Source organism: Melanostigma gelatinosum (assembly GCF_949748355.1).
Source record: "Melanostigma gelatinosum genome assembly, chromosome: 16".
NCBI lineage: Eukaryota > Metazoa > Chordata > Actinopteri > Perciformes > Zoarcidae > Melanostigma > Melanostigma gelatinosum.
Window position 1 is genome coordinate 15,057,670 of NC_136649.1, and position 24,386 is coordinate 15,082,055.

The 24,386-nt window shown below is 41.2% G+C and overlaps 1 protein-coding gene across 3 annotated transcripts in view; it reads right to left on the bottom strand.

Moving 5' to 3' along the window:
- myo6b (myosin VIb) overlaps positions 1-24,386 on the bottom strand; it is a gene marked incomplete at both ends in the record, with an annotated part of 29,726 nt that overhangs the window by 219 nt on the left and 5,121 nt on the right. The window contains 22 exons of one of the 3 annotated variants that reach the window (XM_079285930.1): positions 451-669; positions 1,553-1,687; positions 3,232-3,335; positions 6,307-6,357; positions 6,524-6,684; positions 11,469-11,547; positions 11,667-11,875; positions 12,994-13,144; positions 13,879-13,969; positions 14,794-14,923; positions 15,054-15,131; positions 15,375-15,505; positions 15,916-16,009; positions 16,119-16,157; positions 17,179-17,349; positions 17,699-17,794; positions 18,658-18,785; positions 19,960-20,032; positions 20,466-20,557; positions 20,894-21,051; positions 22,406-22,550; positions 22,790-22,970. In XM_079285930.1, coding sequence (XP_079142056.1) covers positions 451-669; positions 1,553-1,687; positions 3,232-3,335; positions 6,307-6,357; positions 6,524-6,684; positions 11,469-11,547; positions 11,667-11,875; positions 12,994-13,144; positions 13,879-13,969; positions 14,794-14,923; positions 15,054-15,131; positions 15,375-15,505; positions 15,916-16,009; positions 16,119-16,157; positions 17,179-17,349; positions 17,699-17,794; positions 18,658-18,785; positions 19,960-20,032; positions 20,466-20,557; positions 20,894-21,051; positions 22,406-22,550; positions 22,790-22,970 — 2,716 coding nt within the window. Of the gene's footprint in view, positions 1-450; positions 670-1,552; positions 1,688-3,231; positions 3,424-6,306; positions 6,358-6,512; positions 6,685-11,468; positions 11,548-11,666; positions 11,876-12,993; positions 13,145-13,878; positions 13,970-14,793; positions 14,924-15,053; positions 15,132-15,374; positions 15,506-15,915; positions 16,010-16,118; positions 16,158-17,178; positions 17,350-17,698; positions 17,795-18,657; positions 18,786-19,959; positions 20,033-20,465; positions 20,558-20,893; positions 21,052-22,405; positions 22,551-22,789; positions 22,971-24,386 lie in introns of all 3 variants that reach the window. The other 2 variants (XM_079285931.1, XM_079285929.1) reach the window with 2 other exon arrangements.

Sequence of the window (24,386 nt, forward strand, 5' to 3'; positions counted from 1 at the left end):
GACAGAGGTTTACAAAAAATGACGTGTACTTGTGCACAAGTATCTTTAGTGAGTCATCCACTTTACTGTACATTTACTCACCTAACTCCTGTATATACAGTATATCAAGTAGATGTTGCTGCTTTGATTCATGTATGTTCATAAATGAATGGATATCTTTGGATATTGGAATGCTTGTGAGGTAAAACAGTATTTGGAAGAAAAAAAAAAATCTGTATTTGGTTGAAAAACTCCCAACTCTGTCCCAAACTAAACTGAGCTCCGTGATCTGAGGTGAGGTCACAAATAAAGACAGCTTTTAATTGCTCTCAAGCCAAAAAGGTCAAGAACCACTGGACTAAAAGATGAACTCCATAATTTAATGAATAAAATACATTTTAATCAACAATAAGCAGGATTTTCTAGAGATGCTCGCTCTGTTATGATTTTGACAAAACGCTGCCGACTCACCTGCCACCAACACAATAGGTCGTTTGTCTGGGTGAAGCTCCATCTGTCTGGCTATCCAGGGCCCATCGAAGTGGGCGTACCACCAGCCCTTCTTTTTATTCTGCGGGTCTTTGTACTGGTCTGCCGGCCGGATGAAAGGAATGCGGAAATATCGCTGCTGGCGGTTCATGGCCACTTCCTGATGCTGGGCCGTCATCGGAGGAGCTGGGTTTTGTTCAGCTGCAGTGGGATTGTGAACATTGAGATATTGTATTAGATTTTTGTTTATCTTCAGTGTCATTGGGTCTTAAATAACCATATAACACCCACATAGCACAGGCTGAGTGGGACAGGAAACACAGCTTTCAAAACATGCTAAATCAAAAAAGACCCAAGAAATGTCCAAATACAGTAAACATCAGATGGAAAGGCCAGGTAAAGCAGCTTTTAGCCTCTTATGAAATGGACTTGATAAGACCCCTGCTGCATCCGCAGAGGCCAAGGACGACCAAAGTTTAAAGAAAACAAAGCACAGCTTTCAGGAGCTATCATATCAAAAGAGAAAGGCGACTAAATATAGTGAAAGTCAAAGCAACAGTGGATCTAATGTCTCCATGTCTCAAACTTAATATTTGTTTGTTGAGATGAAGCGAAATGCGGAGCAGCGGTAATCTTTGAAGCCGCTGAACAACATTTGTGTGTGTTTGTGGCACAGGCCATGCTTTGGTTGAGTTGAGAATGAAATGAGCAAAGCAGTGAGCTGTCATACCGGCAGCTACTGAACCCGACGAGGCATGGCTGGTTAGTTACTTGCTAATTCGAACAAATATTTCTGACGGAGCCAGACAGAAGGCAGCTGCACTTTCAGGCCTTGACGTCTCGTCGGCTAATTGAATGTTAGGAAACACAGGCAGGTTATTTGTGTGCAGGTCATTAGTTCCTGCTAATGACAGCGAGAGGCACAAGTGGAGAAACACTTAATGTTTCGGAGGCGAGGTGTGCACGGTATGTGTATGCGCCGTGTTGGCGAATACACCGATTTGTGTTCATATCCACAGGTGATGCATTAAATTAAAGTCATTTAGATCAAAAGAATGATGGCGGGAATAATCTCTCCACTCACCGTAGTCGGTGACAGATTTAGGAGCCCTCTGATCACTCCCGTCATCGGTACGTTTCTTATTCTTGGACTTCCATGCGTGATAGACCTTCAGACGGCGGTGGAACTCCTCTCTGCAGGCCGCCAGCAGATCAATGTCTGTCCACACACCACGACAACAGTGAGTATTTAAATAGCTGCAACGAGCAAAGACTGATAGAACATACAGGTATGACTTCCACCCCAAGTATTCACCTCCATGCTATGTTGACTGGTTTCGAACACTGGTCTCTGTCACTTGTTTTTCAAGATTAAGTAAGAGTTTGAAATTAACAATGCATGTGCCTCCAAAGAAATTATATTATTTTTACGTGAAATGTTGAAGGAGCACTTGATTTAGCATTGAACTTGAAGATGAAAAAAATAATTCTCCAGACCCTGGATCCTATATTTCTTATAATGCTGGATTGCATTTTTTATTTGTCCCTTAAATACTCTATACTCTTTTAAACCCCACACCTCCAGTTTGTGATGCAGGCTTTCTAGAAGTATGAGTAGTACTGCTTGTGACAAGTAAACTGATCTTTATCCAACATAATTTTACCCTTTCAACAAAAAGTGCACTAATGTCTAAGATCAGATGGAGTCTCACGACACTACAGTTAATTCCAGTCTTTATGCTAAGCTAAGCTAACCACCTGCTGGCTGTAGCTTTATATTGATTTCTGGAAAGAGACACGTTGAGTTTTTTTAATGTATTTTTTTGCCGCTTTGAGCACCATGGTGCCATATAGTCCCATTATATCGGAGAGAAGGAAGACACGTGGCCGACATCTCCAACACTCGGCAACTCACACCAAAACAATCTAGATTGATAAATAGCACAGGTAAGAGAAAACAAATATGTATTTTTGATGTTAGGGTGAGCTGTCCCTTTAAGCTCAAAATATAAGACAGTAGAATGAGAAGTTTAGGCGCTCGCACTGTTATCGTCCCTTTAAGGCAATGGAAGTAAACCATTTGCAGCATACAGTTCTTTTAGTGAACATAAGGCTAAAATCAGTTCGACTTCAAACACAGCTTTTTGATATCACCACCAAAGCAAATGGGTTCCACAAATCAGCCAGATGTCCTTGGAATCCCACAGGGGATATCAGAGTCCCTAACACAGATCAGAGTACTTTATACAGAGGCAATTATAAAGGCATCGACAAGTGTAAAGGCAGAAAGTCATCTGCTTTTCATGCTGACTGAGGAGAGGGTTGGCTGGGAATGACTAGGAAGGGGAGTAATGGTGATGATTTCCTCTCTAAAACGCATGCTGATGAGTCGTAGCAGCTGTGGGAACATCCTCAGATTGGTCCTTTGATATTTCAAGCAAGATGTCTTGAGTCCACACTCTCGTCTGTACAGCTGCAGCATCAGCTTTTTAACACTTTCAAATAACTTTCAAACAGAGTGCAGATGCAAATGTTTTTGGGATACCGAAAGTGCCAAAACATGAGCTGCTGATGAATTATTTTTTGCGGGGGGCTGAGAACTGTAAATACATTTGGGATGAAGGAGGGAAAATCGTTATATTATGCATTTCATCAAGAGCTCTATACCACCTTAATCTGTTTGTAAAGGCTGGCTCAGTGCGCACACACTCTGTCTTGTTGATAAAGGCGAACTTCATGCCAAACTCGTTTGGGATTTCTCACCACAGGAAGTGTTGATGACATCTCGCAGCTCAGCATACTTCCACTTGCTGAGGTCGTACTTTTTCACACCAGCAGCAGCTTTAGTCGCCTTCACTTGAGGACCCCTGTAAGCAAGGAACATATGAACGTGGGTGTGTGTGTGAGAGAAAGAAAAAAGAAGGTGAGTGTGAAGACAGGTGCGACAAGGTGGGAGTAACAGAGATTAAAGGTTGGAGGTTTTTCAACGCTGAATACGATTTCAAGTTTTACAATTAGGGTGGTGTCAGTTTCTAAAAGACCGGGAGAAACACCGCACTAAGAGCAACTTTTGATGTGTAATTATACTGGATCTAGTCATTTTCAAGCATAGTGTGATGTGAATTTTCAATGGCAAACAAAATAGATGAACGTTAAAAGAAACATGGTTGATTAAGTTCATCCCCTTTTAGTGAGAAATGAAAACGGATGCCTCACTTCTTTCAAGAGCTCCTCATTGTCCCGGCCGATTAAATTTACATTAGGGGCCGGTCAGCAGGGGAGCCGAAGAGCAGAGTTTGTCCATATCATTGCAGCATCCTATGTTTCCACTCCACTTAAAATGATGCAACGTTCTTCTAATGTTACATCTGCTGGCATTATGAGTGTGTTTTTTTTTTCCAGGCTTATTTTAACAGGAATGAGAGATGACAGACAAATTAAGGTGAAACGATTCAGTGCTGCATAATATGAATGAAACTGGTGCCGCAGAGTTTCAGCTACTTAAATGGCTGCTGCATGAAGTCTGAGCTCATGTCAGCTGTGTGTCTCCAGCTTCCCTGCTGAGTTGAGGCTGCTAATTCAATCATGCAAAGGATTAACCTCCTCTATTTACAGTCGGCATAGCTGCTAATGTCTCAGAAGAGAGGATTACTTATCTGCGAATCATCAGCCAGATTACAATTACCATTTATAATTCATACCGCCTCGAAACATGATTCAGGATCATCGTCAGTCTGGCTGAAACGTGTGCCCGTGTGTGATAGTGATGAACCGGGGCTGAGGGCTGAAGTGGAGGTGAGGCTTTCCTTTTGGCAGTACTTGAACAGGGACATTGACGGCTGTAGAAAGAGAGAGGTGGTCCAGCAATGCCAGCCAGTGTGTAGAGTTCTACTGCACGCAATCTGGAATGCATTTAAGCTCTGTGGTGTGCACATGTAACAGGTAACGTGACCTTTGGAGCTTCTTTCCTGCAACAGATCTCAATTAGGTTTCCAGGGGTCAGGTGACTGACAGGGTTAGTAGCAGACACGCAACATGGCCCCTGGATGCATGAGCCAACACTGACAAGATTACAGCCTATTGGATCAGATGTAATTGTGTGCTCACCGGACCTGCAGATCAGGCCCGTGCAGGCTTTAAGGGAACCTCTCCCGGCTTTATGGAAATTCAATCACACTCCTCACTCAGGACAAAGTGCACTGAACTAAACTACTGTGTGTGTGTGTGTCTTATTACACAGGGAATAGTGGATGGGGTACCAAGGGATTTTGAACACAGCAAGTGTAAAAGGTACATGAAAGAGTAAATCTCCATTTAAATATGTTTTTTAAGCCATAAACTAAATCACATAAATGTACTTTGATTAAATTTTTTGTCTCCAAATTTATAAAGAAATGCATTTCATGCTTGAAAATGGAATGAAATTAAGCTATCAGACCATTACAGAATCTGATGAATCAGTGTTAGTGACTGATTATCTGGTGATAGCAATGTTCTTTCCTACGCTGTGACAAGAGCGTATGAATAAATTATTAAGTTGTTTTCATTTAAAACTCAACACTAGGGAATAAATATAGAACCATTTTTCATCATTGTAAATATAGTACATCACATATTTTATAGCAGTGGTAAGAAAGATTGGAACATTGTCAGTTGTCTTAATCAAAGCCACTGCTATCATTAATGAGATTTAAGTTAGAAGTTTCGTTGACTTGTAGTCGCGGCCCCTCATTCTTTGGTACTTTCTGGCATTTCCTTTTCCCCCCCAATTCATTTCAGCAGAATGTCACGATTCCCCTGAGTTGATTGGAGGGTTATTCAGATCACTTGTTGTGTGGGGAATGGTTCCTAATTGAGAATTGAGTGCAGCTTGGTGTCTTTACCCTCTTGACCAATCAGGGTGTGACGACGCCCTTTCTGTAGGGCTTAAGAGAGTTGGGAAATTACACACTGAGGCTGTTCTGATCCTTCATTTAGCATCTTCAGCCAGAGGCTCTGGTATTTTAGCCTTTTTGAAACTTCTTTGCTGTCTTAACTTTTCTGCTTGAGGGTTGGCCTTCTGATCGTTTTTTGACTTGATACAAATCTTATTTCAGCAGTTGGTCTTTAGGCCAATTTAAGACTTCTTTGCTTCTCTGAACTTCTCTGGTTGAGGGTGATTTTGAGCTTTCTGAAAGCTAGCTGGAATGAATATTAAAGAACTTCTTTCCACTTGGTTACCTGCGTCAGGGCAGACCTCAGTGCTATACATGCACGAGTTCATGCTCACAGGCTTTATTTTGACCCCTTTTATGATCCTTTTCTTATTATCAAAGAGGTATATTGGTTGGGAACTGGTTCTCAAGATTCTTCCAGGTCAGATGAAACCTGGGGAATCAGTACCACCACAGAGTTGGTTAAGCCCTCCAACAAAATGTCTTCTGTAATTCTCAGACTACACATGTATCCGTGAAGACAAACACCTAACACACTGCAAAGGACACAGACTCATGCACGGCCAATTAAGATCAGTGAAACAAAAAGATCACATACTGCACATTCTGATCCAGCTCTCATTCATGATTTGGTGTGCCATCTTCATCTTTGAGTAAGCAATTATCACTCATAATCATCTTCTAAATTGCATGACATCACACATACAATCTAAACTTTGACTGTTGATTTCTTAAAATCAAAGGATCTCAATTTGGCTTTGCATTGTTGGGATAATTCTGTATTTATTTGGAGGAACTGAGATGTATAACTACGACGGAGGATGAGACAGACAGACGGAGGGAGTGAGTGATTACGGTTTGCGTGAGGTAAACTCGGACATTGTGACCTGTGTCGATATCTTACATGGCTCTGGCTGAGGATGAAGAGATAGGAAGATCTGAAAAAGGCTGGTCACTGGGAGAAAACAGCAACAGGAAAAATGCAGTTACACGCGCATGCTGCGGTCAAAAGTACATTTTGTTTAACCTGGGGGTTACTGGTCACGCTGTTTGTTTACTGTGCACAAAAGCAGAGAGTACATCAAAGGTGTGCCGTCCGTTTGCGTTCACATTTACAATACCTGCGCAGGCTTGCGTCTATCTGGCCCTCCTCAGTGATGAGCTCCGCCTCACTCTGAGCGATTCTCATGGCCAACTCTCTGTCTCTTCTCTCCTGCTCCACTATGGTGGTGCGCTGGGCCTGCTCCTCGCGCTCCAGAGCCAACTGAACCTCCACGTCTGCCTGTAAAAACACACGTACAAACACACAGCGGCTTTTAATGTGACTTTGCAAAACCTAGATCTGTCTGAATACTGATGCTGCCCAGTGGGCCAGACCCTTTCATAACAATTCGAGTTATAGGAGTTATTAGAGTCCAGGTTGTAGAGCTGCTCATGAAGCCGTCTAGACACAACAGGGCATACAACAGACAAACATTCAACAACAATCAGTTGGAACATTTTTCACAAGCTTGACTCAGATTCAAACTTCAGGTTTTAATTTAGAATAGAAACATATAGATATAATTGAACACACTTTACTATACAGCCAATAGGCACCTAGAGGGCATACTTATTCAAATCAATAAATATGTATGTGTATCTGATATATATTCACCTCCTTATAGGAAGCCACTAATGAAGTCCACAATGGATACTCTTGTCTGAGGAGCTTTAAATATGAATGCCTCTCCATTTAATAATATATTATTCATACTGTATGGTCCAATCAGCAGGTGGGAAACGTGGTCTGTGTGATGCATGATGGCCTCAGGATGAAAGTTGAGCTGCTTTATAGTGCAATCAGGTTTTGTAGACACTTTGCATTCTGCTCAAAAATGATTTATTACACAGATTTTATGCTAAACTCCAAAATCTCCATTGGCACTCTCCCAGTAAATTTGACTATCTTTTCCACAAAAGTCAAATCAAATTCTTATTTGCAGAATAAGGCATATGAGATGCATTAACTACTTCACTCACATTGCTAAAGAGGAACTTGAGAAAAGCTCCACAGGTTCTTCACAAATACTTATTACACTACTTTAAATAATAGGGATTATGCATTGGAAGTCTTCCACTGAGTGAAGTTCCCCTTTAAAAAGAAAGTCGAAGACTGGATGGTGTGCAATAACTAAGGTTAGGTTGAAAGGCATCATGATATGAAGTTTGAAGGGAAGACTAACCTTTGACACAGCAGAAGATAGCAAAGAAGAAAGAGTGACATGACATGAAAGTCACAGCAGACACCCTGAGAGCGTTTACTGCTGCAGCTTTGAGCCTCAGAGCAGTGGATAAACAAACTTTGCAGAAAGTCTCTTGAGACATGTGGCTTATGACAGCTTGGTGTCAACTGTCTCCCCACTAGAGAAAAATAAAAAACAGAATGCAAATGTCCAACTGGCCCTGGGTGAATAAAAAGGGCATTAGAAATACAGAAGCTGTGATGTACGTGTAACAGATGGATGAATTGATGGTTAGGAAATGTGGGACATGATGTCAAAACTGAGGGTGTGTGTGTGTGTGTGTGTTTATGTGTGTGTGTGTGTGTGTGTGTGTGTGTGTGGCTTCAATTTTAAAGTTAAAAATATTATTGATGCCATTGCACCCACTAAAGTGAAGGTTGTCTCGGGTAAGCAAAGATCTCCTTGGAGAAATGCTACGTTGGTCAAAATGGAGAAACGAGAGTGTCGGAAAGCTGAGCGCAGGTGGCGAAAAACTAATCTCCAGGTTCACTGTGACATCTATAAAGAGAGACTTCGCAATTATAATTTGGAACTTAGAAATGCAAGGCAGTCATTCTTCTCTGACATCATAACCAAAAACAAGAACAATACACGCGCCTTATTTGCTACCGTCGACAGGCTAACAAACCCTCCAGTGTCGGTAGCTGCTGAACTCCAATCCACCTTGGCATGCAATCAATTTGCCTCCTTTTTTACTGACAAAATTCAGAAAATTAGACAAGCAGTTAGTGCCTCCACATCAACCACAGGATATGTGTTGTCCCGATCTCTGAATGACATCCATTCAAATATCATGACACAATTTCATTCAATCGACCGTAGAAGCCTAGAAGACATTATACAACATCTGAAGTCATCCTCCTGCTGCTTGGATATTCTACCAACACACTTTTCAAAAATATTTCAAACTGCATGAGCACTGATCTTTTACAAATTGTAAACACATCCCTTCTCTCAGGTGTCTTCCCACAAGCCCTAAAAACTGCAGTTATTAAACCACTCCTAAAGAAGGCTAGTTTAGACTCCGCAACGATGAAAAATTATAGGCCAATATCAAACCTCCCATTTTTAAGTAAAATAATTGAAAAAGCGGTTTTCCAACAGCTGACCAACTTCTTGACCGTAAATAACTGCTTTGATGTTTTCCAGTCAGGCTTTTGACAGCACCACAGCACTGAAACTGCTCTTGTTAAGGTTTTCAACGACATCCACTTAAACATAGACAATGGCAGAAGTTCAGTCTTAGTGTTACTAGATCTCAGTGCTGCATTCGACACGGTCGACCATGCCATACTCCTAGAAAGACTAAACATTTGGGTGGGACTCTCTGGCACAGCACTTAACTGGTTTGAATCCTACTTGAAGGGCCGAGAATACTTTGTGTCTGTAGCTGATTACACACCAGAGCTGACTAAAATGACATGTGGTGTTCCCCAAGGTTCAATACTGGGGCCTCTTCTGTTCAACATCTACATGCTTCCACTAGCTCAGATTATGGAAAACAACAAAGTGTGTTGTCATAATTATGCAGACGACACACAAATCTACATAACTATGTCACCAGGGGACTATAATCCCATACAAGGGCTGGGTAACTGCATTGAACAAATCAACAACTGGATGTGCCAGAATTTTCTTCAATTAAACAAAGATAAAACAGAAGTAATTGTTTTTGGTACCAAGGACGAACAATTGAAAATCACCGCTCAGCTTCAGTCACTGATGTTAAAACCCACAAACCAAGCCAGAAATCTAGGTGTAGTTATGGATTCAGACCTCAACCTGAACAGCCATATCAAGACAATTACAAAATCAGCCTACTATCACCTGAAGAATATATCAAGGATTAGAGGACTTATGTCTCAACAGGATTTGGAAAAACTTCTCCACGCATTTATCTTCAGCAGACTGGACTACTGTAACGGTGTGTTTACAGGTCTCTGTAAAAAAATCCGTCAGAAAGCTGCAGCTGATTCAGAATGCTGCAGCTCGAGTCCTCACTAAGACCAGGAGGGTGGACCACATCACTCCAGTTCTGAGGTCTTTGCACTGGCTTCCTGTCCAACAAAGAATTGACTTTAAAATCCTGCTGTTGGTTTACAAAGCACTGAATGGTTTAGGGCCAAAATACATCTCTGATCTGCTGCTACCTTATGAACCATCCCGACCCCTCAGGTCGTCTGGGACTGGTCTACTTTCTGTTCCCAGAGTCAGAACTAAACATGGAGAAGCAGCGTTCAGTTTTTCTGCTCCACATATCTGGAACAAAGTCCCAGAAAGCTGCAGGTCTGCTGAGACCCTCAGCTCATTTAAATCAAGATTGAAGACCTTTCTGTTTGCTGCTGCCTTTAATTGAACCACATTCAATTCATATATTCATCAATTTCCTGCATTTCTGCATTTTACTGCTGAATTTTATTTCTTACACTGTTTCTTTAATTGTTTTTAAATCTCCTTTTCTTTTGCCTTATGTTTTGATGCTTTTAATGGTTTTATGTGAAGCACTTGAATTACCTTGTTGTTGAAATGTGCTATACAAATAAACTTGCCTTGCCTTGTGTGTGTGTGTGTGTGTGATAAGACCAGAGATGAAAAAGGAAAGGAGCTAAATAACAAAAAGTTTAGTTAGGAGAAACTCGGCAGAAAGTGGAATCATCAATCAAGACCCTGTGGGCAACTCCCTGTGAATCTGTCACGGGAGACGGAGCAGGCAGAGTCTGCGCTGAGAGGAACCATTAGAACCATAACGGTGGTTCTGTGTGCTTTCTCAATAACTGCATACAACATTCTTGTCAGTCGTGGGAGTCATTTGTATTCCCAGTAGAAAATGAACCCCATGAGATCAAATTAAATTTGCTTTGAAGTTAAGTTAACGGTATGCTGTTACAAGCAAGGACTGTTGAAAACATTCTTGGTGTGTTCAAAAACTTACAGTCCATGTTTAGGTCCATGTGAAGTCTCGTATGGTGGAGCTTCGTTAAACGCCCCGCTCCAATTGCTTTGTTTGTTGCCCATTTGGATGCAACTGGTAATCATTACCAGGCGGGGTTTTGTCTTCACCTTATGAATCTCTGTGTGTCATCGTGGCAAAGTGTGATACAAACTACCTAAGAAGTTTGAGTACTGTTATATTTATGTCTGTGGACACATTTTGTCAATAGCGTCACAAGCGTGCAAGATGATGCAGTCACAAAACTTCACAGGTGTGTAGTTGAGATCAAAAATGTAGGAAATACTGTACTGAGATTCAGAGAAAACCAGCAAATCTTCCAGAGGCTGGAACCAGTGAATATTTGGCATTTTTAATCGAATATCAAAATTATTTTTGTTTATTTTGTTTATTTACTAAGCCATTAATTCACTAGTTGATTTGGTTATATTGCTGTTATGTAAACAATCAAACACTTAAATGTATTAAATTGATTGAACTATTTCTTTATACTTTTTTTTTTTTTAACTTGGAACTTGGAAAAACCATAATAACTCAGTGACAGGATTCCTTTCTTCACGAACAATACTGCACATTATACTGTAGAAACCGATCCAAATGAAAGTTTAGTCTAGGATTAGGATTAAGCCTTAAACCATCTTGCTTCAATGTGATTATAATGGCGCTGTAGGTACGAGGGTCAGTTACCTCATTGGAAGTAAATATTAAGTAAATATTAAGTTTAGAAGAGACTTCAGTGAGCTTCTCTTCTCTGAGCTTCACAAAGTTTGAGCAGGACAATACAACGGTAGACCATAAAATAAACATCTAACATTTCAGGGTGGTCCAAACCTGCATTACTTTCTCTTCCTCCTCTCTCTCTTTCCGATCCTCCTCATCCTGCTTTCTCTTCAGTTCCATCTCTGATTTCCTAAAATGTTTGGAGAAAAGACAGTTTTACTAAGACTGAAACCTTATAGTTTTAAATCTTAACCATATTTCTATAATTTCTACTGATAACCCCCCCCCCCCCCCCCGGCCATCATTTACAGTCTCCTGTCCTCCTCCTCCTGTTTGCGTCGTTGCTCTTCTTTCTCCCTGCTCTTTCTCTCTTTGTCCATCTCCTCCTCGATGTGTTTCAGCCTCTCGCCCTCTTCCTCCTCCTGCTTCTTCTTTTGCATTGAGGAGAGCAGCTGCTCTGAGCGTTTCACCAACCCCTGGTACTCTGTGTCAATCTCTTTCCAGGTCATCGCTGTGGCCTAGGGGTGAAAAGAAAGATCAGAATGGCAGGTTTCAAAATGATGAAATACTTTTTATTTACACCATTACTAATGGGTGTTTACCGACAATAAAAACTGATGAGATTCATTAAGGATGGCTTACATGCTAATCTGCATTTGTTTCCTTTCAATCCCACTTGCACACTGCAGCCACAAAGCTCAATTCCCCACTCTACTTGTGAGACAATCAGCGGGAGGGAGACGAGGTCACCGTATTGTGAAGATTCATGAGAGTGACTGTCTAACAGTGGCACAGGGACGGAAGATGACACGGTCTCGTCCCCAACGTATGGAGGTCTGAACGACAGCCATTGGCTTCTCATGCATTATTCATTCACAGACGCCACGCCAGAAGCAATTTCTAAGCACTCAGAACGCAATGATTGTCAACAGTGGGGCTGCTAATATGCTAACAGAGGACGATAGGAGTGGGAGAGGCTGGTTGGGGTAGAGGGCAGAGAAAGGTGCTTCAGCCTGGGAGCATTCTAATCATATTGGATGATTGCATACAGATATCGACTGAGTACACAATTTCAAGAAATTCAACACTATTGAGAAGTCAGTGCCCAGATGTCTGGCTGGCATGTGGATGTGTTTGTGATGATTTGCTGTACCTACAGGGTCCAATAAGATCGGTGCATATTGCACAGGGAGAGCTGGGAGAGCTGGGAGATCACCAACCAAGTTTGATAATTTAGAAAGCAGCCTCTCTAAGTTATTGGAGGGGATAGGGTTTCTTCTTCGCCTAGCTTTTTATCCTGAGGTGATTGAAATGATTGATTCTGAGAGAAAGAATGAGAAAAGGGCACAGCACACTTAGGAAAGGGCAATGTGTAGAACAGGAGACGGCTGGTTGTGCAGGGGAGCAACATGTGTGGATGTAGAGAGCCATATAAATCGGAGGAAGTCATGCTTAAAGCAAGGTATATGCTCTGAAGAATCTTCCCCTGATAAATACACAGAGAAGTACAGAAACACGTCTCATTGCTCACACTGTATCAAGCTCAAAGCATCTGAGAAACCGTTGTCATGAGCAGCTTTAAAATCACCAGAGCATTAATCCTCGGGTTGTATGACAGAGGTGAACACAGACTCACCTTTATCTTTGCTAACAGAGCGTCTATGGAGGCCGCCAGCTCCTGAACCTGTTTGGCCATCTCCTGCTTGCCCTCCTTCAGCCCGTTCACCACCTTGTTGAACCGCTCCATGTGTTTCTTCAGGTTTCCAACCTTCACCATACCATCAATGCTGTGTAAGAGAAATGAAAACGTATGTCTTGTATTTTAAGGCAAATATATGGCAACAATGTCTCTTGTTTCTTCCTGTAAAACATTTTTTGAGCGCTTATCTTAACACAAGGGCATGAATATAAATTATTACAGTCAAGTAGGATTTGGGACTTCAAGCTAACCCAAAAAAATCACAAAATATAAAATTCCATTTGACTGTTAGCTTGTGGGTCATAGCAGCTAGCAGAGCAACAGCTTAAGTCAGAAAGGTGTGTGTTTAGATCACAGTTGAAATATAGAAATATTACTTTTAGGAATAGCACCCGTTATATTAAATTACATGTGTGTACGGTGGAATAAACATTTCCTCATGCACCCATACTCACATTTTACCAATCACAATCAAAATCTGATTCTAAAAAGCTTTCTGAAACCCCACCATCTGGATGGTTGCTTCCACAGGAGCCATTTTTCAAAATACGGTACATGCGACCCAATACAGCGAGACATGCAGTTTTTCCCAAAGCGGTGCAGTGAAACATCATTTCGCCACAGATGAATTTCTAGATTGATTTGAACTCCTAAATACACAATATGTGAAAGCCATCAAAACCCACCAAGCGTGAATCAGTTCCAATAAAAAGGCACCAGAGAGTACAGGGTGAAATAAAACGTAAGAGAGCAAAAGGCACAGACAAACGGAAAGATGATGAATGATGGATGTGTGTGGGTTGGCCACAGGAAGAGACTCACCGTGGCTTATGCTTTCGCTTGCACAGCCACATGCGGACAGTTTTCTGAATCTTAATGCAGGCCAGAGCTCTGTAACGCATCTTGTTCCTAACTGTTGAAGATGGGGAGGAAAAAACATGAAGAGGATTCAAACAAAGATGTAAAAAAAAGACTTGTAGTGATGACATGTTATCTGTCTTCTGTACCTCTCTAATAAGACTAATAACTAGCCCAAAACAGAAACACATATCTGCTTCTAGATTGCAACTCTTACATTATCTACATACTTATTCTTCAGTGCATGAAGATGCTCATCTACAAAACCAAAGCTATCTCATGGAAATAGTTAAACAATGGATTCAAATATCATATAAAGACGTATACGATTATATATAATTATATATATTAGAAAGGCATGCGAACATGTAAATTATGCTACAGCGATGTATAAACTGCTATTTTGGGTGATATTGATCATACACAAAAAGAAGTGGTACTGAATATCATACGTACACTATGCACGCTCTCTCTCTCTCACACTCACACACAAACACACACACACATTCAAATTATACTGCGATAATAAGATGAGGTGTCGAAAGAAATGAATGACCAGGACAAGGGACATAACTTTCCTCAGGTCATTTATGGAAGAAATGTGTGGTCATGCAGAGGCAATGTTCTGTTATAACTCGAATGCAATTTCATTTGATGCTTTTACACAAATAAGCAGAAGCCAGCCTGCACTTTGTTAAATGGTGCTAATCAATAACTTGGCAGAGAGTGTAATGGTTCAAGGAACCGCTTTTAGAGTACTATTCAATGTTGCTAGAGGTTGTCAGAATGAATGGAAAAGCATGAAATATGATTTAGTATAGCTATCAGAGCTATACAGAGATACACCACAAGCCCTGTTGTTCACTGGATTCAACCCACGTTTGATGACAGACAGGCTGCACCACTGGACCTTCTTCCAGCGGCTGCAAAGCAACCACTGGTTGACCTTCTTCAGCAGCTCTGCGAGGTGGTCCGGATCGGACTTCATGATCTGGTCAAACTCGGCAAACTGATGCACGCACACAGACACACACAACACAAATTAAGCTACGATCCTTGTGCTTTAAAGCATATCGGTAGAGTTCTGCATAATGACATGGAACATTAATGCATAATCAATTCTGCTGACTCCTCTGCACCTTTCCAGGGCGGAAGAACACTCTGGTCAGTCCAAACTTGAAGTCATTGTCATTTAGTCCCAGAGCTTTGAACAAAGCCTACAGAGGAACAAATTCACATTCAGTGTCACAGCAATATTGTAGTATGAATGTAACGCACTAAACTGTTTATGTTCGTTAATCATTTCCCAAATGGGTCAGTGTGGCTATAGGCTCTCTTTTCACACAACTAATGAGGCTTTATTTTAAAGACATAGTAAGTAATAATAAGTATCCTAAACCAACAGAACACTTTGTGTTTCTCCAGTAAAGGAGAAAACGATTCAATTCATGCAATCCCACCTTGCAGAAGAGTCGTGGATTCAGGCGCGTGAGCTTGTCAGGCATGTATTGTTTATACATGTTGTAGAGCTCATGGAAGGGGGCTCTGGAGGGGAAGCCCCCCTGCATCAGGTCCAACACAGACACCATTCCTACACAAGAAAAACACACAACCAAAGAAAACAAAAGGTTTAAAATGTGCACTACTGACAATATATCAGAGGGACATGATGTCCCTGTAAGCAGGCTGAAATCTGTTTGTTTGGATACAGCATACACTATCTGGTTTCATCCCTGACAAGGACCTCATCAACGTCTAATGTGTATGTTTTTGCGAGTGCAAGTGAGAATAGTTCCATATCTACAGGAGAGGGGCACTTCATGAAAGAACAATGTCAATTGAATGTAATCACACTCTCAAAGGATGTTTGTGTGCCAAACATACAGACTGCACAGAAATATAGAGTAGTATAAGTCAAATGCCTCAAATGTAGATCTAGAAAATGATAGATTGTGAGTATAACAACTTTCTACAGAACATGTTCATTGTTTTTGGTCCCACCTGAGCACTGCAACTGTGAGAGAATCAGAGCTCCTTCAAACTTGTGGCTGACCATCTTCAGATTGGGTTTTACGCAGCGGATGAAACTTGAGCCCTATGCACACGAAGATTAATAATTGCTTATTGATTTTGAGCAGGTAAGGAAAAAAATGGATTCTATAACATGTACAATGGACGTGACGTATAACTGACATATTACTCACAGTACTGCGAAGCTTTTCCAGCAGCAGGTTCAGCTGGGTCTGTGTGTGCAAGCAGGAGAAAGCAAATGTTTAGCGCTTGGATTTCATTACTTGTGATGAAGGTATAGCCGCCTAGACAGGCATTTCAAATAATGTAGCCGTGAAACACATCCTTGTCACAGGTATGTGAAGGATGCAACCAGAGTTAACAGTCAAGGCGAGGAATAAAACAAAGTAAAAAAGGAGATTAGAGTCTGAATATAACACATTAGAGGCCTTTTCAAACACACACATCATTGTTGTGCTTGAGTCCATGTCTGGTGCATTAGTAATGAAAGCAAAGAAGCTACATTCGAGATAAAGAAAGCTCAGGTAGATATTTTTGGTGTGCTGGTGAAACAAAAGACATACAGCTGAGAGTAAATGTACTTCTGGCTCTCTCCACACATTTGTGTGAGAAGGCCTGAGTGTTTAATTCTTTCTTCCTCTTAGTTTTTCACTCCTCCCGCTTTCTAACTCCTCTCTATTATACCTCAAGCTGACTTTATCCAGTTTTATCCACCAAGGAAGGCTTTTCTCAGAAGAAAACAGTGGGAGGCTGGAGGAAAATCTAAGGGAGGAGAACCCTGAATATAGGGAGGAGATATGGGAGGAAGAAAGAAGAGTGGAAAGGGGAAACGTTACAGAAAAGGTCTGGAGATTAGAGAAAGAAAAGTCTGAAAAGATGCTAAATAGACAAAGGAGTGCTGTGAACTTAAAAATGTAAACAATGCCAGTAAGCAGCAAATAAGATAATTTAAAAAAAAATACATTTACATCATTGCATCTACATAATTTTGCAAAAGGACTTCATCCTGGATGTTTCATCTTTAAATTGAAAATGAAAGACTTTAGAATCTATACGAACACAAAATATCGCGGCATAAATTCAGTGGATTAATCTAATAACTAATATTATATTTGAATCATTATTTGTAATTGAAAAGTATTATCAAAAGCTAAAAATTAGCATCTTTTATTCAAAAATGTACAAATGCTGACGGACTCTGTCAAACAGTTGAACTTTAACAATAACTCAGACCTTGAACTTGTTGCCGACGCTGATGAAGCCGAGTTTGCCCGCTTTCTGTTTGGAGTCCTTGTTGGTGATTGAGTTCTCAAACAGCTCCCGAACAAATCTGTCTTTCGATTCAGACACTAAGCTCTCCAAGGACATGTGCAGGGCATCATTGTTCTTCTCCACGAACCGAGTCTGTGGATAAGCACGCAAATGCATTCCTTTTATATGCAGCTGTGGCAGCCTTTAATGCAGATGTACAAAATGCAAAACAACATGGAGAATGTCAACAAAGCAACTTTGTATAACTGTAAATGATCTATTGTGACGTTTGTACCACGGCAGCAAATGTGTGACGGTTAGTCAGGTTTTTAGGGGAGTTTCAGTTAGCTTTAACTGCTAATTACTACACTATCTTATGTAACTGGTAATTACAGACACACTATAATTAGAGGTGTTTGGGGAAAAATATTCTAAAACTGGATTTTATGAATACCAGCCAGTCCCAGCAGCCCTGTGTAATAAGAGCTCTGTTAAGAATTACCGTTTCATAGCAGACTGCTCCAGCAAAGTGCCTGACGATAAAGCCCTCATCGTCCCGAAGATTCCTGTGAATGGTCAGCTTCGACTTCCTGGGTACCTAAGTGGGAAAGGAGGAAAACAAATCATATTTCGTGACAGAGCAAAAACTCATCAATTGATTTCTCTCTAATCTCATCCATCACCAGCTCTACAGCAGAATCGTGTTGATCCACACCACTACTGAATGAGGTGGGCTGGTTTGGAGAATGAAACATTTGGATGCATAAAGTGCAGTGAATTCTAGCAACAACAAAAAAAGCCGTAAATTATGTATTATGTATTGCATATCTCTACATCTTACAAACGTCTTATGGACAGGGACATTTGTAGTATATATAATATGTTTACTTGCAAGGAAATAACCCTAACCCTATGCAGACGAGATCTATTTAAAATGCCATGTTCATCTTATGTGGCTCAAGAATTATAAAGGACCCCAAAAAATCCATTGCTGAAAGCACTTCAGGATAAAAAACAAATGTAGCACCCAGTATTTTAAGCTACATTAGCTTCAACAGTGAGGGGAACGATAATAAATCATCCTTAAAGTGTGAAAACTGTACAGCAGAAGCTCACAGCATAGTCAAGCATTTAAGATGAACGTCTTCCACCCTGTTAAATGTGTAGAATAGTCTTTGTTTGAGCAATAACTCTCCCTGCAGTAGCGTCTGGCTGCAGACAGGCACCCTCCAATCTTAAACTTGAGTTTGTGTCAAGGCTACATTTCTAAAAGGATTTCATGCAGGCAGAGGTACGGGCAGAGCGACAAACAATAGCGGCAATGAGAGAAGCGGACGGAGGGAGGGCGTGGGACTGTGTGCGTCACTCACAAAACTATTGACAAAAACAGTGGGCAGTTACAGCACACTAAAGCAAAGACAGAAGGAGAGAGGGAGGGAGAGCACAGCTCAGAGGTCTGACCGTCAGTCTGAAGTGGTCTTTATGCTTGCTGTGAACGGCCAGTGCAAAGTGTTGGTCGCTGTACTGAGGGAGACGGTTCTCTTCATCCAAAATGTCCAGGATTCCCACCAGCTTTGCTTCCACCAGGTCTGGAAACAACAATTACATGTGTATCAGCTACAAGATTAGGATTATGATTCTTGTTCATCCAAGTCCAGCTTTACAATGTACAGGGAAGCGCCAGTATAAGTAATATCTTAATGCCCTTAATACTTGTTCATGTTCATGTTCAAACTGGCAATATTTCCATATTGATGCTCATAGATGTTTTTAAAGACAAAAAAAACACCCGAATTATACAAAAGTTAGAAAAGCAATCACCATTCAGTTTATCATTTATCGGAAATGTCCACTGTGTACTGTTTCTGCATGTGAATATTCAAGGCACAAAACATGTTCATCAGGATGCTCATTTAGTCATATCTCTGAATTATTCATGCAGCATGCTGTTTGGAATATAATCCAACAGCCAAGGCCTTCGGAACTAAATTTGCATGAACAAGCACCTGTGCATAAATCCTGAAGATTGATGAGTGAATTAATAGCCATTTGCAAGTCATAAATGGTATCCACGGCTGTCAGTTAACCTCAACCCTGAATAATCACAGGCTTTGAAATACAAATCAAACGGCTTCACCTTGATACACTGACTACTTCGTCCCATTAATCCGAGGATTCACTCGAACAAAAACAAGGTGTTATTTCGCCAGCTTCCAAAAAGAAGCCATAAAACCCACAAATGCTCATCACGCTTGTTCCCTTCAGACACAGGGATATGCCATCGCCGTGGATAATGAGAAGTTGCTATTTTTGTCCCCCTGACGGGTGTATTTTCGCTGCTCCGTCGTGTAGCCCAGAGCACAAGGCATCGCCCCAAATGAATGCCGTGTGAGTGAGCTGATGTTACACTTAAACCAACCTCAGAATACATGTGGTGTGTGGGCTAAACAGACACACACATTTTATTTTTTGCAGCAGAAGCCCTCAAAGGCCACACTTCATCTTAACGATGTCCCTGATGGTCACCCAAGGTACAGATACATGTAGATATCAATACACATACTCCTGTACAGCTCAGGTCAAACATCTTATCAGCTTATAAGCCCTGCATTATGGGTTTTAATTACACTCTGTAGTATGCACGACTGAGATATCTTTTTTAATTTTTCAGGAGAATAGGAAACTTTATGTGAAATGTTAAAGCTGCAGATTTTGAGGATCAACAGGGTGCTACTGTAGGAGGGAAGTTGACGTAGCACTTACCTATGCAGTCCTGGTTGTCAACATAATGCACCTCATTCACTCCCAGGCCTTCCCTCTGATACAGCTCTTGTTCCTGCACAGACAAGGCCAAGCGTCAAACATCTAAAATCGAAACTAAAAACTGACTCTGAAAATGTCCTGATTTAAAATGAGTACAAAAAACATCAAAAATAAAATACACAATTCAGATAATGAGAAACAGGCCTTGACCGGAATTGTGCCGCATTAATTGGAGACCTTGGAAGAGAATAACGTTGAGAGATCCCAGGAGAGAAACACGCCTCATCGAGAAATTAGCATTCTCATGAGAGAGCGCAGGAGAGACGGTGGGAAAATACAAGTCAGAAAACCGAGATGAGGAAGACAGAGAAGCTTAGTGCTCCATCCACTTCCTCCTGCCCTGTGGAACAGCAGGTTTGGCATGCGAGTGACACGACACGGCAGGTTTCCCAGGATAAAGACGTAAAACACACCAAATCGCGTTAATCCACACGCTGCTCACCCACCTCTTTCAGAATACGCTCGTTGAAGAACTGCTGCAGTTTCTCATTGCAGTAATTGATACAGAACTGCTCAAAGCTGTTGTGTTCGAAATACTCTAAAAAAGACAGAAGAAGCCGAAAAATCATATGTTTCAGTACATTTGTTGCAAGGCCTGTGTTGACTATGCAGTCTGAGGAAATTAATTCTCAATCAAGATCCCTGGTAATGAAGTGTGTGTATGCATTATGCTACTTGCATTAAGAAACGTGATGCACAGACATGTGTCTCTTCAGTGGACTGAATTCTAAACAAACCAATGATGTGCAAAATGCAGTCAAACTATGAAGTTGCAGAAACCCTATGTTATCAATCATGTTGGGGTGAATCTACATTTATATGAAGTTTAATTTAAACCGCCACGTCTCATTAATCATTAAGTGCATTCTATTACCAAACCCAGCGATGTCCAACACCCCGATGAAGTTGGAGGAAGTCTCGAAGGGGAAACACTGGTTCGCTCGTTTGACCACGTGATCAAAGAGGCGGCTGTACACTGCCTTGGCCAGGGCATCGCGGCCATTGTTTGCCTGTTCCACCTTTAGAGGCACCCTGGGGGGGGGGGGGGGGGGGGGGGGGGACACACAAAGTGGGGCAGTGAGAGACAGTCTGAAACTGGGACATTATATTTTTTAAACCTCCTCTCTTTTATTTTCTCCCAATCAACCCAATTTGCATGTGGCAGCAACATTTCAGCTGTGTTGATGTGACACTTTTATGCCGCGTAGTTCCCCTTTTGATCTTAACGTCAAGCTGAGCGGCCGTTTTAAAATGAGGCTATTAAAACTAAAACATGAACCTTGAACTCTACTACACTCTCTAAGGGCGGTTTGAAACATTTTCTTTTAAATATTTAGAGGGGGTGGGCTGTATGGTCAAAGTGCAGTTCCACAGTGACCCAGAGTTCAACGCACATGTCCAAGCTGGTAGGAAGGTGAATTCAAAATGAGATGGTCTGGCTTTCGTTACTTTTTTTTTCTTTTGATATTCCACCTGCCCCGATCCGCATAAGAAAAAAGAAAAAAAACTCTCATCCGTTACAAACAGGAATAGTCCACCTACGCTAAGGCTGAAGTAGCCTATTCATCTCCATTTCACTATTCAGTAAAACTTCAACAGCACACAATGTCCTTCATCTCAGGCATCAACTCATCCCTCATACCATCACATCCACCACACCCTCCGTATCCCTCAACCTCCCGGGGGTTCGGGTGGATCTGTCTGGGGATTAATGACAAAGCCAGGACCCCTTCTCTCCACCTGCACCCCAAACACCGGGCCTTTAACTGTACTGCAGCCATGCTTGCCTGCCTCCTCAGATACAGGCTGAATTATTTATGTGGAGAAAACACTTTCAGGCCAGGCCAGCATCTGGCCCTCCTGAAATATTAATCCATCGAACCTGGAGCCATCACTCAAAACACCCCATTATCACCGAAGTACACAGGAGCAGTGCCGGTAATACTGCACCGCATTCTCCACTTAACCTGCATGAACTCACCACACAGTCATATAGTACAGTTAAGTGAAATATTCCAAAAATCCTTCTACATTGGTTTTGGGTTTTTTACCCCACTGCAGAATTGCCTGCAAGGAATGATAAGACCTTTCATACACTCTGTGTAATAAAACCATAAAATAAAAGACTTAATTAAAACAGTGCCAGGATTAAAGGTCAATGCCTTGCACAATAAAGATCATCTTATCACTTTGCAGGACAGTACCAATTAGTACATTAGTATTTACTGACCTATCATGGATGTAGTGTCTACACACACAGTTCAGTTGTCATTAACTATGGCTTCTGAAAGTACTAAGAGGATCATTTTTTTTCTCAACAAAAACAGAAGAAGTTGCAAAGAGTCACAGATCTTTGAAGCACTTTGAAGAGTGCTGTTGTTCTTACTTGATAACTGTTCCTTTGGCGCCCCCTGCTGTTGTGAGCATGACCCTGGTTGTGAGGCTGACACGCAAATCATCCTGGTCGAGACCCAGCAGATCGGCACAGTACTCCAGAGTCTGGCCTGACTGATTTTTCAGGACACAACCACCTGAAACACACAGTAAGACACACAAGCCTTAAGGAAAGCATCCTACTTCAGTGTGAGTGGTTCTGAAAGTTCCTTTTGAACCAGCCATAACTCCATAACTCCTAATGTCTGTCAGAAGAAAAGCTGTGTGTGAAAAGACAAACATAAGAGTCGAGTAAATCCAGGACCAAAGCATTAAGAATCTCACAGATTATTCTGAAATGTGTGTAAATATTTGTAACTACAGCATCAAGTCGAACCTGAGGAGCTTCCTGTTTCTTCAAAATCAATGTTGCCCAGATGCAGCACGCCAGCAACCACCCTGAACAGGTCCAACTTCTCAGTGTCGTCCAGACCAATCTTCTTCATGGCCACGCACATCCTGTTGAAGTCCCCCATGTCGTCAAGAAGAGGGTCCTTCAGAGCACCGGCCTTCAGATGCTACAAAGCACATGAGTGAGTCAGAAGAAGGAGAGGCAGGAAGAGAAACAGGCAATGTGCGAGAATTCAATTCAAATCATGATTTACTCAAACAAGAAGTGATTCACGTCTTCAATCTACGTTCTATCGTTGAGCAATTTCATTCAATTATTGAGTAGACCTGATCTGAAATTGAACTTGGGGCGACCCAACAGCCTAAACTATAAAAGAGACATGTTACCATAAACTTTTAGCGAATCTAAATATTTTACATCAATGTGTTGAAAGAGCCTCCACCAGCAGCACACAGCAAACACTATCAACTAAGGCTAAGACCAAGTGTATTTATACAATTAAAGAAAAAAAGACTAAGTCATAACGAGCAATATCTCAGGGGCGGAAAAACATACATGCATTGTGAAACGTCACTGTCCCACTTCAGGATCCATCAGCAGTAAAGTTTCATCTTACAGTGATAATAAACAAGAGCTGCACAGTTATTACTAAATGTATACTACTGCTGATAAGATAAGAGACCATTCCGTTTTGTATTGAGCGGAACAACATACTTTAATTGCAACTTTCAACGTTTTATTTATGTGTTGACTATTTAAAAATCTCAATTTGTGAACTGTGAAAAAATATACAATAATTGTGCATCCCTGTATTGTATGACTGAAAAAAAAAGCTGATGAAGCAAACATCCTTTGTATTGTATCTAAGCCCCCATCCAGCTCCAACCCCCAAACCTGGCAGACACATGCAGACAAAGAGGAAGCATGCACCCTCATTTCCTGTTTGCACCACAAACCGCACAGCATGTAAAACCTGAGAGTCTCAGTGTTTACTGCAGGAAAACACAGGACAAAGAGCAGGGAGCACAAAGCCCTGATAGGAAAGGAAACATCACCTTATTCTCCTAAATAACAGACACGTGGAAGGACAGACACATGAATAATGACTCGATTAGCAACATATTCATAATTACAACCAGATAACAGTTATAAAGGGTAAATAGAACATGAGAACAGATTTTACAATGGGTGACAATGAGACCAAAAGCACAGCTGCGCCTAAAAGAAATCTGTGTAATTATAATATTTCACTGCACAAGTAAGAGTGGATTAAATATTTAAAAGAAATCGAAGAATGGAGGTTAAGATTAGTCTCTAAGGTAAAAAAAAATGAGATCATCGTTCTTCTCTTAATACTAGGTTCAGCAAACCCGTGAGTAAATCCATTAAGCACTTCCTTTGTTACTATCTGACCTGATTTTCCTAAAACTTTGATTGGCATTAAAGAAGATATTATTCAATCTTAGAAAATCTATCTGAGTGAAATGAAATATGTATAATTAGTCCCCGAGAGAGCAACATGTCACACATATTCTTCTAATTCTTTCATCATATTAATTACACATCTTGCAGGCACTGGTTC